At 38.4% G+C, this 15,859-nt stretch overlaps 3 protein-coding genes and 1 long non-coding RNA gene across 4 annotated transcripts; 2 read left to right on the top strand and 2 right to left on the bottom strand.

Moving 5' to 3' along the window:
• Positions 1-1,666: 1,666 nt before the first annotated feature.
• Positions 1,667-2,598, bottom strand: LOC129749170 (probable DNA replication complex GINS protein PSF2). The gene is made up of 2 exons (XM_055744085.1): positions 2,240-2,598; positions 1,667-2,073 (listed from the first exon to the last, which is right to left on the bottom strand). The coding sequence occupies exons 1-2, from the start codon at positions 2,482-2,484 to the stop codon at positions 1,689-1,691; spliced, it is 630 nt and encodes a 209-aa protein (XP_055600060.1). The 5' UTR covers positions 2,485-2,598; the 3' UTR covers positions 1,667-1,688.
• A 1,086-nt stretch (positions 2,599-3,684) lies between these two features.
• LOC129749171 (uncharacterized) lies at positions 3,685-4,071 on the top strand. The gene is made up of 3 exons (XR_008737941.1): positions 3,685-3,724; positions 3,788-3,887; positions 3,947-4,071. It is a non-coding gene; the product is annotated as an uncharacterized LOC129749171 (long non-coding RNA).
• A 4,799-nt stretch (positions 4,072-8,870) lies between these two features.
• Positions 8,871-10,090, top strand: LOC129749169 (RWD domain-containing protein 4). The gene is made up of 3 exons (XM_055744084.1): positions 8,871-9,124; positions 9,379-9,488; positions 9,630-10,090. Exons 1-3 carry the CDS (start codon positions 9,017-9,019, stop codon positions 10,042-10,044), a joined length of 633 nt encoding a protein of 210 aa, XP_055600059.1. The 5' UTR covers positions 8,871-9,016; the 3' UTR covers positions 10,045-10,090.
• A 308-nt stretch (positions 10,091-10,398) lies between these two features.
• LOC129749168 (RUS family member 1) lies at positions 10,399-13,911 on the bottom strand. Its single transcript, XM_055744083.1, has 5 exons — positions 13,492-13,911; positions 13,148-13,330; positions 12,869-13,007; positions 12,491-12,802; positions 10,399-12,428 (listed from the first exon to the last, which is right to left on the bottom strand). Exons 1-5 carry the CDS (start codon positions 13,556-13,558, stop codon positions 11,876-11,878), a joined length of 1,254 nt encoding a protein of 417 aa, XP_055600058.1. The 5' UTR covers positions 13,559-13,911; the 3' UTR covers positions 10,399-11,875.
• Between the last annotated feature and the right edge of the window lie 1,948 nt (positions 13,912-15,859).

The raw sequence follows: 15,859 nt of genomic DNA, 5'->3' as shown, positions 1-15,859 counted from the left end.
CTTGTGATCTATCCAATAACTGTAAACGAGATACGGTTCCGACAATAGCGGATGTTTAAGGTGACTTTTTGTAAATTTTATATTTTTAACTACGATGTCGAGGTGATGTGCATCTTTTTCAATCGCAAATTTCTCGTAAACTAGCTGGCTCTTGACGAAAAACTCTACATTGAAACAATCCTTACATTCGAAACAACCAGTTAGGAAAAGAAACGACGGTTAAAAATTGAGAAAAAAGGGTTTATTTGCAAAAATCTAAAATTTTGTCTCCAAACCCTACCTGGGGTAAGTGGGGACGGCTTTCTACATACATTGATGTTAACACATTTTTTCAATTTTCTCTCCTTCATTCAATACAATTTAGCTTTATTTAACATTCAGATCATGAAAAGTTGGGAAAAGTACTTGTTTTTTCTAAAATAAGTATATATTTTCAATAATATCGGATTACACACAATAATAATTGAAAGATGCCTTATTAATAGTACCATGAACTTTTTTCAAAATTTCGGACGGTTCGAGCAATAAAGTAACGTATTTAACCAAAAAACACAAATTTGTTGAAAATTTCCTGAGAAATCAAAGGGAAAATCTACCGTCCCCACTTACCCCATAAAGCGGGGTAAGTGAAGACACCAGAAGCCCATAACAATTTACGTGATAACTTTTTTCGCTTTGCGTCTATCAAGCTTATCTCTTCAGCATTTGTGAACAACATTTTCTGCATCACATTGAACGCGATTTTATCCAAATTGACCCACTGCTGATTTTTTTATATGATTTTTTAAAGTTGAACTATACAAAAAACCGTCCCCACTTACCCCGGTGTACCTTACATTGTTTTGCTATAATTTTACATTCCGTGATGTAAAGATCAAGCGGTCAATGAATTTTATATCATAAACAGTGTAAAATTGTACATATGTTTGATTTAAAATTAAATGGAAATGTTTAACTTGTGTGGCGCACGTCGGATACAAAGTGGGTATCTACAAAATTGGAGGCGATACATCTGCAATGATAAGATTCCAACGATTTTATTACCCTCAAAAAGCTATATGAACGATTTTAAATGATTAAGCTCTAGGGGCAAGATTTTCTTTTTACGAACCGGTCAAGTGAAGAAAGGGAGAGGCCGAATAGACTGTCGATTGAAAGACAGTCCGATTTTTCGTTTTTTATGTGTGAGCAGGAAAAAGCCCTGGGAGGAAAGCTAGTGGTATCCTGAAAATTCCTGATTTTTTTACCATGGTGTCCTGATTTTTGACAATACCACCTGGCACCTCTGGGTGTCATATCTTGTAGGTCTCAGGAATAATTTTCATGTTTCCGCTATTCGCCTGAATTTTGCGAATTACAGTAGATCCCCGCTAATCCGAGTCCGTCAAGGGGAAGAACCACCTCGTACTAAGTGAAACCTCGAATTACGAATAACAATGAACACCCTATCCTTAGGCTCTGCATTTGCATATCATCCAGGCGCGTAGTTCGGTAACTACATGGAATTTGTATGAACAAGGTGGGTCGAGAATTCTTAGCACACAAAAACGTGTGCTAAGAATTCTCTACTTAAAGTACTTTTTCCACTTTTCGGAATCAGAAAATAACTTTCATAAATTTAATACAAACTTTTTACGAACAAAAAATTATATTTTAACGGATAAAAATTAAAACACTAATATCTAGTATTACCGAGACGAGGAATTCATTCCCTGTGAGTTTCGGGAATTCGAAGCACTCATACTGCTCATCATCAGCGACTGGTTTTGGATTGAAACATTACCCCGAGGACCTCGCCTGGATTGCTGAATCCGCCACAGTAGGTCCATGGAATGCGGAAGGAATGGCCGAATGGTATGCAATTCAACCATGGTTACGTTGTCCAGTTTAACCGCTTCGCCTTCACCCTTCAGGAAAATGTCGGTCGTGGTCCTAAGCTTCGCACACCGGATATCCCAAATGTCTTTGATGAGCGTTTTTATCTCATCCGACTGCGGCACGTCTTCCGGTGCTGTGTTGAGGACCAATTTAGCTTCCACCATGTAGTGTTCGCTGGGCATCCGGGTAAAATGTCTAAAATGGATCGAAGTTCGAGTGTTATGTTTATGCGGCTTCGAAGAAGTAAGGGGATTTCTAGCATGTAACTTATATTCCAACAACTTGTGTGAAGTTTGTCATTGGAATTTTTAATTGAAATAGTACGATCTATGATTCAAAAACTAAAATATCTATCATCTACCTGGATCGTTTCTCCTCCTCCTTCATGTCTTCGAGCAATTGGACGTCCATCCACTCCGGTGGTACGATTCGACACTTTTGCTGTTGCCTCAGATGGATTGCAAACCACAGGGGAACATGCAACGGATGGCCTCCTCGAAACGGTCCAATGGCTCCCGAAATAAGATAGATAGGATCGTGGTTAAAGCTGGGTATTACTCCGATGGTGGCGTTTTCGCCAATGAATTCTAACTCGTCCGGTTCCATTGCGAAGATCGGTTAGATTTGTGACAAAACTTTGTGGACAAATTTTTGTTTTCCGCGAGACCAGATTCAAAATAAAAAAAAGCTCCAAGACAAAATTGCGCGCGACCGCGGTCAAACGATTTGACAGCATATCACTGGCAGCACAAAATAGAGGTGTTCAATTTTTGGACGCGTTCATAAAAAGTGTTTAATTTTTCTCGCCTTTAAATCAATTATCAAGAGACTCAAACGAGACCCTCGATCCAGGTAGATGATAGATACATACTTTACATTTATTCTGAATTAATTCAAAATTCCAATAAGAAACTTCACACACGTTGTTGTCGGAATATAAGTTAAGCGGGCCATAGACTACACAAATGGCCTGTACAAATTCGATGATTTGTTTGATCTATGCTCGCCCACACACTATACAAACATTTTCACGCGAACACAAACGATTGCTGGCGAAAACAGCAACAGCAAAAAAAAAACCATCTCCACTCCGGCTGGGAGGATGGTTTTTACAAAATATTTCGATCCCGACCGATTTTACTCCAACCGTTTGGGCCCTCATCCAAGCAGTGCCATACACTATGCAAATCGTGTTTACAGCGACAAAATTTCATCGCATTTGTACAAATGTTGTGTAGTCTGTGGCCCGCTTTAAAGGGTGAATGCGAAGCCGTCAAGAATTTGCATACCATTCGGTCATTCCTCCTGCATCCCATGGATCGCTGTGGTGGATTCAGCAAGCCAAGCGACGTCCTCGGGGTAATGTCACAAATGTAATGTTTCGATCCAAAACCCGTCCCTAGTGACTGGTGAGCAGTATAAGTGTTTCGAGTTCCCGAAACTCACCGAGAATGAACTCCTCGTTTCGGTAATACTAGACATAAAGTGTTTTAATCTTTATACGTTAATTTCTCGTAAAAGATATTGTCGCTGAATCCCCAAACCGGAGTTATCGTCAATGAGCGCTGGCGACATTTACTGGCGACACTCACCCAATCAGTGCGGATCATTGTTGAGCCGAAAATTTCGCGCGTAGGGTTGCGTTCGATGTTAAAAATTGAGGTCTAAAATCTCAACGTGCATAGGTCAAATCAGTTGATAGAACCGATTGCACATATACAGATTCATTAGTGTGCATATTATACAAAAAAGAAAATCCTCCACCTGTACAACATTTTAACGACTTTTCTCCACGGCCATTTTGCTACTATTACTGCAGCTGGTTAGATGTGACCATCGAAAAATGGTAAGTTGTTCAAATATTAATGCCAGTTTCGATAGTTAATTTATTGTTTTTTTTTTGTTTTAGGATCGAGACGGACTGGCCTATGGCCTTTTTAAGAAATGCGGCAGGAGAAGGACACCAAAGTTCTCGCCACGACTCCTTCCGGAATGTACGAAAATTCAAGGTAAATTGCTTAAAATCAGTTCTCGCTCAAAGTAGTAAATTCAGTAAATTTTGTTTCAGCTTTACTTTCGGATTCTTCGCAGACGAAACGTGCACCGTGACGTAAAAAATAACGTTATCAATCAATGGTGATTACAGGACATCCTGGCATCCTTCAATAATTTCAATTTCGAAATAAAAATATAATTCAAAGCTGAAATTCTAAATTCATTTCCTGTATATTTCCTTTTTTAAATCAATTTAAAAAAAAGGCAACAATGGCCAGGTTGCATTAGTGTGCGTGTGTGTGTGCACTCACACCAAGGCAGACTCACGTGGTACATACATGTGTGCGAGAGCTGTCATTATGAATCGGGAATGTCATTTCTACTGTATCGGTTGGGCCATTTTCCACTAGAAAACAAAGGGATGGCTAGTAGGCGGCTAGTAGAATTCCTACTAATCTTTCTAGTGGTCCTACTATTCTTTTCCGTCAAAGGGCACTGGCGACAAGTTATTATCAGGACGTGTACAACTTCGGGTGTGTTCTTATACCAAAAAATTTTTATTTCAAAGGAAAGTGCCGCAAAAACAAAGGATTTTTTCCTTTGGTTTTGGTATAAATAAAAAATCCTTTGGTTCAAATGCATTTTCCTCTGTTTCAAAGATTTTTTCTTTTGAAAAATCTTAGATTCAAAATATTAATGCTTAGATACAAAAACCAGTTTCATTTGATTTAAAGTTATTATCTTTGCTCAAAGGTAATTTAGATATAGATTTAACAGCATTTATTCATTGAACCATTTTCCATTTATTCCAATTGGAAGATTTTTACCTTGTTGTTTCGAAGTTCCTATTAGGAGTTTGAATAATAAAAAGATACAATTTTAGTACTTAAATTCTTTTTTATTCACAAACACATAAAACACTGGTTCACTATAACCGAGTAGGGTCCTTGATATCGTTGACAAAGTTTCGCATTCTCCGTGGGTCGGTCAATAAACTTCCGAAAGCCACTCCAGCTGCTGGCTGGTCCGACTGGTGATTGCCGTTGAAGATTGGGCCGAAAAAATACGACCGCGGGATTTGGGGAGGTGTTACTTTGCGCAGCTTTCTCCATGTTCGAGAGACTTAGAAATCTATCCATCGGCCGTGGTCCTGTAACTATACAAGCGTTTTAGAAAATCTTGAATTCACTTAAATATTCAGTATTTATTAACTTACACTTACCATTTTGCATCCTGAATCCTCCTTATTTATAGCTTACTCCGATTCACTGGTTTGATTTTTAAAACGAGCGGCCGAACTTTATTCGATTTTTCGGTTTTCTGTTCTTCTTGCAAGTCAATGCAAAATATCTTCTAATTTTGAAGTTTTTGTTTCAAAAAATTATTCTTTTCAGTTTAAAACATTTTTCTTCGGTTGAAAGAAAATGTACTTTGTTTCTAAAGAAATATGCAATTGAACAAATTTCTTTTGAATCAAAAAATTTGTTTGAAATCAAAGTCCAAAGTTATTCAATTCAAAAAAATTATTTTTTCTTTCAAAAATTATTCTTTTCAATCAAAACTATAATTCATTGATTCAAAGAAAACAGGAGCTGGATTCAAAAAAATGAATGTTTTGAATCAAAGTCAGGTTTAATTCGTTCCAAAATTCAAGTTTACTCTGCGTGAATAGGCGCAATCATAAATCCAAATTTATAAAATTTTAATCTCATTCTGCACAAAACATTTATTATTTTGCTGTTCTTAACCATAGTAAAACCTTACTGAAAATCTGCTGCATTTTACATCAAAACAAGGTTAAACTTTATTTTATTTTTTAAATTAATTTTACTACATTTAGGAACAAAATTTAAATATGCCTTGATTGATCGATCAATTATTTATAGATTAGTGATGTTTTTCATGCATTAAACACAAGCATATTATGTATTTCCAAGTGGCGCGTTTTACCGTCGTGACGCATATCATGAACTTTCCCCCTACAAGGAATCGTCCATCTTGTGACAGGCAATCGTAATCATAGGCATGGTAGGCGAACAATTCGCTGTCAAAAAGCGCTCCGTCTCCACCCCCCACCAATGAGAAACTTTTGGTACTCCTTGCCTACTGTTGCTCAATATGCAACCACCCGTAGCTGTATATGCACGCTGGTTATTACTTTACAAAAGCGTTGCCAGTAATGATATTTCACAACGTCGCTAGTTGGCAAGGTTGCCGATCACCAGCGCGAAAACTTCGGATTTCGCAACTTCAATGACAATACAACGGCTCACTGGAAAGGACAATTGAACCCGCAATTTCCGCTTAATTACAACGGTGTGACGAAATAAGGTCCAATATGCGTACATGTCGAGCTCCGTCAGTCGACCGCTGAATCTTCTATCGATACTCCATGTGTATCTTGCATTATGTATGTGTTATTTGTTCACTGTTGATCTCTCTGTTGTTTTTCTTTTACCACCACCCATCGACTTGGGATTTTAGCACATCTCGGCAATGTTAATTCAAACTGTGTGGAGCACATCTCTCAGATTTCCCATTTTCCCCCTTTTTGAAAGATTTAAGCTTTTTTCCTCAGATTTAAGCTTTCATCTCCTATGCTCTCAAGGTAAAAAAAGATTAAATCTGAGGAAAAAAAAGCTTAAAAAGAAGATTCACGAGAACATATTTGTTGAAGATGAAATCTAAGTAGCAGTTGCTTTAGTCCTCCTATTATAAAACCATGTTCCTAGTATTACTAAGTTAGTCCTAAATAAACCTTCGTCCAAGCAACAACCTTCTTTAGGTTATGGTCCCAGCTACGTAACCAGGACGACAGAATAACAGCTCGTGAAAATTTTCCCGAAACCCGTTAGGAGTTGTACCTTTCCTCACCAGGATGATCACCAGTGCGAAGAAGGCTGGAATCGTTCAGTTTGCGGGGGAAGGATTTGATACGTGGAAATTCCGCGTCGAAACGCAACTGGCAGCTCATGGCGTCAAGGATGTTCTTACGGCTAATGTTCCAGCGGAAACGGCGACTCGGGAGGTCAAGAAAGCTTTCATCGAGAAAGACGACAAGGCGAAGGCGTTGCTCGTCACCTACGTTGCGGACAGTCACTTGGAATACGTCCGAGAAAAGCCAACGGCAAAGGCTATGTGGAGGTTCCTGTGTGACACGTTTTCCAAGAAGGGATTTGCGTCTCAAACGTATATTCGTAGATCCCTGGCGTTGCTGAGGATGGACGAAGGAACTGCGCTGACGGACCATTTCCGGCGTTTTGATGAACTGATGCGGCAACTGAAGGAAGCCGGGGCAACAGTGCCGGAACTCGATCAAGTGAGTCAACTGTTTATTTCGTTGCCTAGTTCATACGACACAGTTACAACGGCAATGGAAAATCTGGCAGATGAGGAGATCAACTTGGATCTCGTAAAGGCACGTTTACTGGCGGAAGAACGTAAGCGGTCAGGAAGAAATACCGACATCAGCAGTGAATCTGGAGGTATGGTGTTTGCGGCAAGATTTAAGAACGAATCTGGAAGGAAATCGAAGTTTCCAGGAAAATGTTACGGGTGTGGAGCTTTTGGGCACAAGAAAGCTGATTGTCTGAAAATGAGTGAGGACCATGTTAGTGCGCAAACGGCAGGTGTTCGTATTGATCGAGAGGTAGCCCTTGTTAGCCGGAGTGAATCGCGAACGGCAGCAAAACCCAAGATGGAATGGATCCTCGACTCAGGAGCTAGCAGACACATGTTGAAAGATGAAAAATTCTTCATATCTTGTGTCAAGTTGACCACTCCCGTTATGATCGATAGTGCGAAAAACAGAGAAAGCTTGAAAGGAGTTAAAGAAGGAATCGTTAAGGGAAAGTCGTTGATGGAAAATGGACCATTGATATTGAAGATAAGCAAGGTTCTGTTCGTGCCAAGCCTGCAGTTTAATATTCTGTCGGTAGCAGCTTTACTCAAGGTTGGCGTCGATGTGGAGTTCAAACGAGATCGGGCGATTTTGAGAAAGTTTGGAAAAACCATTGGAGAGGCGGAGATGAAAGGAAATCTTTTCTACCTTTCAATGGAAGTTGAAAAGAGTGCAACGTTAGCAACACGAGCGAAGTGCATGTCTGAGATGAACTTGTGGCCTCGTCGACTTGCTGATTCACCAGTAACGTTTCCTCGAGTACATTAGTCAGAGGGGGAAGGTGCTGTTTTGGAGATTCCGGTTGGTTCCGGTGGAAAAACAACAACTTTGAATGAGAATGTGAAATCAAGTAATGAAAAAGTATTGATGGCGAAGTCAACCAAGGCAGGCGATTCCGGAGAGGGCGTTGTGATACTTCCACTGCGAATTGAAAGAAGTAACTCCCAGAACGGGACTAGTTCGAGGCACAGTGGTCGGAAGTGCATGAACCTTATTCCCCAGGTTGCTGAGTTCTGGATTGATAGTGGTGGTCAATCAGATCGGAAGCGAGCATTTTCTGAAGATTTCAATGTATCGAAAAAGTATCAAGGCTGGATTTCGGAGAAGCCCAAATGGCGCAAAAGGAAATTCAAAATGAACGCAGATTTCTACTGTGAAAGGTGTGGGTTTCAAAGAACAAAGTGTGGCCTTTTTTTTTCAAGTTTCCAAGCAATTTATATAAGAATTAAGCAACTGAGAGGGGGTGTTGAAGATGAAATCTAAGTAGCAGTTGCTTTAGTCCTCCTATTATAAAACCATGTTCCTAGTATTACTAAGTTAGTCCTAAATAAACCTTCGTCCAAGCAACAACCTTCTTTAATATTCAAAAGATGTTGGTCACACGATACATAGACAAATCGTGTAACGTTGCCGGGATCTGGATTTTAGCCGAGCGAGCACATGGTCGATTGCTAACGTTGAATAAGTTTAAATTCAAGACGATTTTCAGCAGATTTAGAATATTTCAACATGGCAACATTGCTATTATAAAAGAATCTGACAGCATACATAAACGACTTGTCAAAAAAGGAAAACAAGTTTGTTTTGGTTACGTACTCGGACAACAGCAGTCATATTCAGCACACGGCTCAGGATCGCGAGCAAATATTACTGATCTGATTGTAATTTTGTCCCATTAAGCTTAGATAATCGACTGGTAGTAGTTTTACTAATTTTACTCACTTCTAAGTATACCGGTTAAAAATGTCCGAAACGAAGGAAATGCAAACGGATGAGAGGGAGGCGCTAATTTCCATCTACGAGGGCGACAGTTCCTTCAAACAGATCAACGCTGAAACTTATCAATATAAGGTAAATTTTATTATACGGGAAAGGTCATTGGGAGAAAAAGGGAAATTTGTTGAATGAATGCTCGAAAGTTAAAAAACATAGTATCGAAAATCCCAATGAATGGGAAAAATGTAACAGTAGAGTTGTCAGATGTTCAAGTGTTATGTTTTACGTGAATAAAGATTGTTAAGTTTTATCATCAATCGTATAAAATCCCACAAATTAAATTTATATAATTTTTACATAGAATATAATAAGCTTTTTCTTATATACAGTACGGCGAGGACGATGAGAAAAAGTCATTCCTGCTAGAAATAAGTTGGCATGAAAATTATCCCAACGAGCTTCCAACTATTAATATGGATACGTTTTACAACAGGAATATGTAAGTATGGTCAAGCAACACTTCACAAGAGAACATAGGTACATTTGAGAAGTTCAACAACTTGTTTCTCAACGTCAGTTAACATTCAATCAAACTTAGTGTTTTAATAAAAATAATTAAAATGCCAACTATTAATTTCAGTTCCCGCACCGTAAAGGATCGGATAATCGCAATGCTAAAAGAGGAAGGTGACCAGTGGCTGGGCTGCGGCATGACCTACACTCTGTTCGAGTGCCTTAAAGACAAGGTGGAGGATCTGCTGGTGGACGAGAACTGCAATGCTGACAATGATCAGCAAATCATCGGTACCGGTCATCCAGATGGAGAACCGGGAGCCGATGACGATGAAAATTCCTCCGACGCCGAGGGTGACGAACGGGGGAACCGAACCGGTGGAGGAACTGGCGCAGGTGGAGGACAGAAGAAAGAACATCTCACCAAGGCACAAAAACGGAAACAGTGGGACCGAGTCGATAACAAGGGCAATCGTCCCAGGGGCTGGGATTGGGTGGACATTGTTAAGCATTTGTCGCAAACCGGCGGAAAGCCGGAGTAACTGTAGGATTGCTTTTGGAAATATATTTAAATAAGCAAAAAATTGATTTTTTCCTCTAACTTTCATATTGCAACATTGAAAGCTTCGTATTATTGAGCTGACCAAACAGGAAGGGTACCAATTTTGAGGATATCGGTAGAGAAAACAGCCCAGTTGGTGTATGGTCTGTGATAGCAACCCCTACAAGACATGGTGCAATGCAGATAGCTTTTCAACACTGGTGCAATACAAGGATAAACGTAGCTTGTAAGAGCGAAGTGGATTGAATACGAGCTATTAAGGTCGTACTCTGTAGATAGACTCGCCATGCAAGGAAAAGTTTCTTTTAGTCCTATTGATACAAAACGTGAGCCATTGCGGTGATAAAAACGTTTCTAAGCGATCAAAATTTACGTTATAAACGCAAAAAATTGACAAATGTGTTTGAACATACTCTTGTCTAGTCAATAAAATTGCAAAATGACCCCAATGTAGCGGGGTTTTGGAAACAAGCAAATTTTTACCTTTTATCCTAACGCTATCCTAGAGATTGACATTCTACCTTTATTTATCTTGTGTTTGTTTGTTTTTTTTTTACGTGTCTATCATATATTTCTTCATGGCGTGTTATCAAAAACCAAACGACAATGCTCATTAAATCGAAAATTTGCATATCGGAATAAAACTTCTAAATTTTAAACCGAAAAAATTAAAAAAAAAAACTGTCTGCCGTTTGTGCAACTCAATCCTATTTAATATCATTGTTTAATATCTTTTGTGATATGATTTTCATATTTAACGTTTCTAGTAAAAGAAAAATACTAATATTTTAAAATTCTACAAAGAAAAATGCGAATGCATCAACAAATTATCAAAGTGTTGCTAGAAATTGACTAAATTTCAAACATACATTTAAGGGGAGAAAAATCATCATAAACTTATATCAATCGCAAATTACTTCGAACTTATTTAAAAATATTAAATTGTGTGTTGAACGGCCTTGTTTTTGTAGCTGGATAAATTTTCAAGTAAGCTGTAAAGATCCTATCGTAAATTACAGTACTGGGAGGCTTTTGTTCCGGTTAGTCCGGAACTAAAAACAACCGTCCCTCTCACTAACACTTGGAATGTGTAGAAAAATAGAGCTTCTATATTTGTGATTCTAGGATGTGTTTCGTTACTTTTGTTTTGTTTGTTTTTGGTTTTAAGTTTCCTGGTATAGAGAGTGCTGTTTGTCTATATTATACATCTGTTTAAAACTGGTAAGTGATATTCCCTAAAAGTCGTGGTGAGTTCAATCGATACGTACGGTACGTAAAATTCTGAACTTAAAAAAGAACGTTCGATGTCGGTAGTTATTTTGTTAATTTGCATTAACAGCAATACATTGTTTTTAAACTTTTATAACTCTTAAAAGAAATGTTTAGTTTATGTGGTTCAGTAAAACCCGAAAGCTTTTGCTTAATGTTCTAATACGAACGAGCCACGGTAGCGATTTGGTCCAAAATGCACAGTTGTTTCGACTTGTGGTTGTCTTTCCTTAAAACTTCTGGTATATAATTGAGACTAGATTGCTTCTTTGGCACCCTCAATGTCGCTTTTATAGTTTTGTATTTGCTTTTTTCGATTTTGTTTAGTTGTCTTTAAAATTGGAAGGTTTGTTGAGAGAAACTTGTTTTAATAATTGCTCTTCATCTTGTGATTTGATTGATCTATAAACTACTGATACTTTCTAGAGTTGTTAAACGATTCTATGGGATTAAAACTTTCGTTAGATTACGCTCTTGTGGTGCCTCAAGTCTCAGTTAGCTGATAATAATTTTAATTATTGGTATTAAATAAAGGTTGTTACTTACATCCTCCAATCCAAACGATACTCGTCAGTCTTGAGTAAATGGGCTTGAAAGTTCCAGCCTTCGCATTGAGCCAAATTCAAAAACTCATTCCACTTGTTCTGAATCTCCCAGTAACGATCCCGTAGTTGGCTCTTATCCTGCAAATAGGATGCTACGTAAAAGTACGACTTGATGACGTCCAGCGGCTTAACCGAGAAATGCAAATAAACTCCGACGTAATTTCTTGTTTCGGCTATTAAAAACTTTTCTCGCGAATCGAAACAGGCTATTAAATTCTCTAGATCGTAACAATTCCGATAGTATTGGGCTAGCTCCCTGGCCGAGCAGCCTATCTTGACCCGTGCCGTTAAAGAAACCGTTTGGCCAACAGTAACTCGCTCCATTCGATTCACCTGGACTGGAGAAAGCATTGCCCCGGATTTGAAGTATTCCTCAAGAGCAATCAGGTAACGAGCTTCGTTGAATGTACGTAAGCAAACCGATTTGACCGCTTTTATATTCGCGTATATATGCAGGAGTGTCACAAAAAGAAACAATCCGTACACGACCCTGAAAATTTGAAAAACGTTTTACACAAGTTGAGCTTTTTTTAAAAGGAAATCATCATTTACCTTTGATTTTGCACGTGCGTAAGCAAAAATAAACCAACAAAAGAAGCGATCAAATTGACACACGTTTCTTGGGCGGAATCCTTTGAGGAAACATCGGCTAGATTGCCACGGATGGCATGGTGCTGGGTAAGGGCTGATCTCGTAGCCCCACCAGCAACTCCGACGATTGCTTTCATCGTGGTGGTCGCACACAAAATGAACGTCGAAAGCTTCGGATAATATGGCAGTACAAAAAGATCGATTCCCATGGCCACGTCGTTCAGGATATCTGCCCGGATGCGCCATTTTTTGGAATCGATGTCCAGTTCCGTTCTGAAAAAAAACAGAGATTGAAATGATGGTTTACTATTTACTTAAACATTTTTCATAAAAACTCACCCTTTCCACCAAGCGAACAGAATTCGTCCCAAATGACCCATACCATCCTTGAGGACCCAAGTTACGGTGGCCGATAGCGGATTAACGATATCGCTACCGACACCGACGCCTTTCAGAATTGCATGAGTTGTAAGAGTCCCTGCAATATTTTTGAAAAAATCAATAAAATAAATCAAAGTTACGGTTTATAGTGGACAGAAAGCATAAATAAAAAGCTTAAAGGTAAATCCATGAAAATCCAAATGTGAAACACATTCCAAGGTCACAAAGTCCTCTTACCACTGATGGTGCTGCAGAACGCCTGAACGGTGTCCCACTTTTGGTAGGCCAAATAGTCGCTGCTAACACTATCCGGGTATCCCACGGGCAGGAACAAATTCTGGAAGAACCGCTTCAAACTCAGTCGCTTCCGGAGCTTCGGTCGTTCGCCTTTCACGTTCACCCGGACAACCGTGTCCTGGTCTAGATGCAAGAGAAACGAAAGAAAAAATTTAGTACGCTTATACATATTTGATCAATTCAAGCTCGTAAACGCCTAGCTAGACGCTCTCATTAGAAATCATTAAATATTAAAGGTGGTTGTAATTTTGTACAACTCAGCGCTAGGAAAGGCCAAAACTCACTGTCGGGTGTCACGTAGAGGATTTCCTCCCCGGTCGAACCGTACTGCTCCCGGAAGTGGATTTTCATCCTAACCCGATAATCCTGAAGCTGCTGATGGTGATGGTGGTGTTGTTGGATGTGATGATGATGCTGTTGCGGCTGCTGGTGATGATGTGTTGGTGGTTGCTGTTGGTGTTGTTGGGAACGGTGGGGAAGTTGCTGATACGATGGCCCCCCAAAAACGGGTCTCGTTTCTGGGTACCGATAGTCAACAGGACGAGCCAATTTTGTAGCTTTATTTTACCGATGGCAATAAAGGGAATAGTAAAAATGGATTTGAACCGAAAAATAGAACTTGTTTCCTATCGAGCAGACTACGGAAAATGGAAAACAACTTTCGAGTCCTTATTGCTTTTTCGCTGCGCGTTGACGTCGATTATTTTGTTCGATTGGGATGAAAAAAATTGACAGCTAAGTTTTGTTTGCTCACCTGGATTCCAATAAGAAAATTCGCTGCCAGCATTAAACCGCGGCCAAATTTGGCTGCGTGCTTATAAAGAAGACGAAAGGGATGCCAGCAAGTAAAGCAAAATAAAACCATGCGAGCAACAAATTTTTCAAAAAAATGCCCCAGAACATGATGCACTAAAAATCGCCTTTGTTTATACATAGTGTTTAATGATAAACAAGATAAATGTTGCTAATTTGATTTTAATATGACCGAGGAATATTGAACATGCAGCTTACGAGTTTCAATGTTAAGATGATATCTTTTTGCCGTATCACTAGAGTCCAAAAAGATACATTTTTCTTCTAAATGGATCTTAATCATTGGTTATCATGAAATTACTGATATCTGTCCCATAACAATTCTTTATCCAGTAACTATCTGTTAAAAAGGACTAAAAATGCTGTATTTATCTAAAAACTTGAAAATTGTGCCTTAAACTATGCAATGACTTTAGGGTAGTAGACAAACTTTAAGAATGCTCTTTGTCTGATACTTACAAACTGTGAAATGAAACTAAATATAGTCAACCTGTCACTGCCATGCTGTCCGAAAATGCAAATGACGGCGAGTTGCAAAATTTTCCCAAAAAGATATGATGAAGATAAGAAAAGGGGATCAAGTATCCCCATTCTCCCCTACAGTTTCTTACACCAAGAACATCACAGGTCTAACTTGCGAATTTATTCATTGGATCTTCACTCACATCCTAATTTTATGCAGCATATTTAAAAAGTGATCTTTTCTTTCTGCAACGGCATTGTATTTATTTAGGCTTTTACTCTTAACTAGGGATACGATATCCCGCGACACCAAAAAGAGTACATTGAGATCAAAAAGTCAGTAGAAACCTTAAACGGTAGAAAACAAATAAATCCCAGCCATCAGGCTTATCCGAACTCTAGTTTTCTAAGCAATGGCGTTATCCCAGCCATCAGGTTGACACAAGATCCATATATTTATCGAGCTTTGCGCCCGCATGGTATGCAAAAGGATGTACACTAGAACCCCGCTTATCCAAGGTAGGCTCGGATAAGCATACTGTACATATTTCGTGCTATCTGAGGTGGCATCGAGATATTTCAATTGTTTCAAATACTGTTAATGTCTTGGAGATTATGTGACTTACATGACAATAACTAATTTTCTTTCAAAAAATTCTTGTACTGTAAACTGGGGTACTTTGATAACTTTTTTTCATTCATTTTCGAATATTTTGCAAGGGATTGCTTTTTCGTAATACCTTAAAGCTTTAAAACACTTACTCAGGTGAGGAGTATTAAACATGTTCATTGATTGCAGTTAATTCAAACGACATTGGTGGCTATAATTAAATGTTTGTTACAAACCCAGATCTCGAGTTTCGGGGTAAATTTTATCACTATGGTTTTTACGTATCTCAACATCTTCAAATTTATTGTTTTGATGCCATTTAGCACAGAAGGCTCAAAACATTGATAATAGTAATTTTTTGTTTGAACTCAATTAAATTTTTCAACGTTTTCTTTCAAAAACGTATATACTCAAAAGATGGACAATGTTGCTGCATACATTTAGGGGCAAAAATTATAAACATTTCTTAATATTTTTTGGCCTAAAAAGCAAATTAATTTTTACCATTATGCAATTTCCTAAGTCCTTGCACTGTCCCCATGTTCTTTTTTTTAAACTAAACTAAAAGATATTTTAAGATTTTAAAATTGCATTTTAAGTAATATAAAAAATCTCCTGATAAAAACCAAATTAAGCTTATTTGTAGCTCAATTTATAGGCTTTCAAACGTAGTAAACAGTTTTCAAATATTTTAACTTTATACTTAGTTAATGATGATTATCTGCAAAAATTTCATTTTGATCAAAGTAACCCTGCTGATCAAAGTT

This window comes from Uranotaenia lowii, chromosome 2 (assembly GCF_029784155.1).
Source record: "Uranotaenia lowii strain MFRU-FL chromosome 2, ASM2978415v1, whole genome shotgun sequence".
In the NCBI taxonomy this organism is placed as follows: domain Eukaryota; kingdom Metazoa; phylum Arthropoda; class Insecta; order Diptera; family Culicidae; genus Uranotaenia; species Uranotaenia lowii.
The sequence above is the reverse complement of the archived record's forward strand: the minus strand, read 5'-3'. Positions and strand labels throughout refer to the sequence as shown.

Bases quoted from the DNA above. Each gene is read 5' to 3' on its own strand.
- LOC129749170 (XM_055744085.1), bottom strand. From the start codon at position 2,484: ATGGAACCGGACGAGTTAGAATTCATTGGCGAAAACGCCACCATCGGA. The intron at 2,074-2,239 runs GTAGATGATAGA...GATCCATTTTAG, and splicing joins GAGGAGGAGAAACGATCCAG to ACATTTTACCCGGATGCCCA.
- LOC129749169 (XM_055744084.1), top strand. From the start codon at position 9,017: ATGTCCGAAACGAAGGAAATGCAAACGGATGAGAGGGAGGCGCTAATT. The intron at 9,125-9,378 runs GTAAATTTTATT...TCTTATATACAG, and splicing joins CTGAAACTTATCAATATAAG to TACGGCGAGGACGATGAGAA. The intron at 9,489-9,629 runs GTAAGTATGGTC...TATTAATTTCAG, and splicing joins ACGTTTTACAACAGGAATAT to TTCCCGCACCGTAAAGGATC.
- LOC129749168 (XM_055744083.1), bottom strand. From the start codon at position 13,558: ATGAAAATCCACTTCCGGGAGCAGTACGGTTCGACCGGGGAGGAAATC. The intron at 13,008-13,147 runs GTAAGAGGACTT...AAAATATTGCAG, and splicing joins GTTCTGCAGCACCATCAGTG to GGACTCTTACAACTCATGCA. The intron at 12,429-12,490 runs GTAAATGATGAT...TCAAATTTTCAG, and splicing joins ACGCACGTGCAAAATCAAAG to GGTCGTGTACGGATTGTTTC.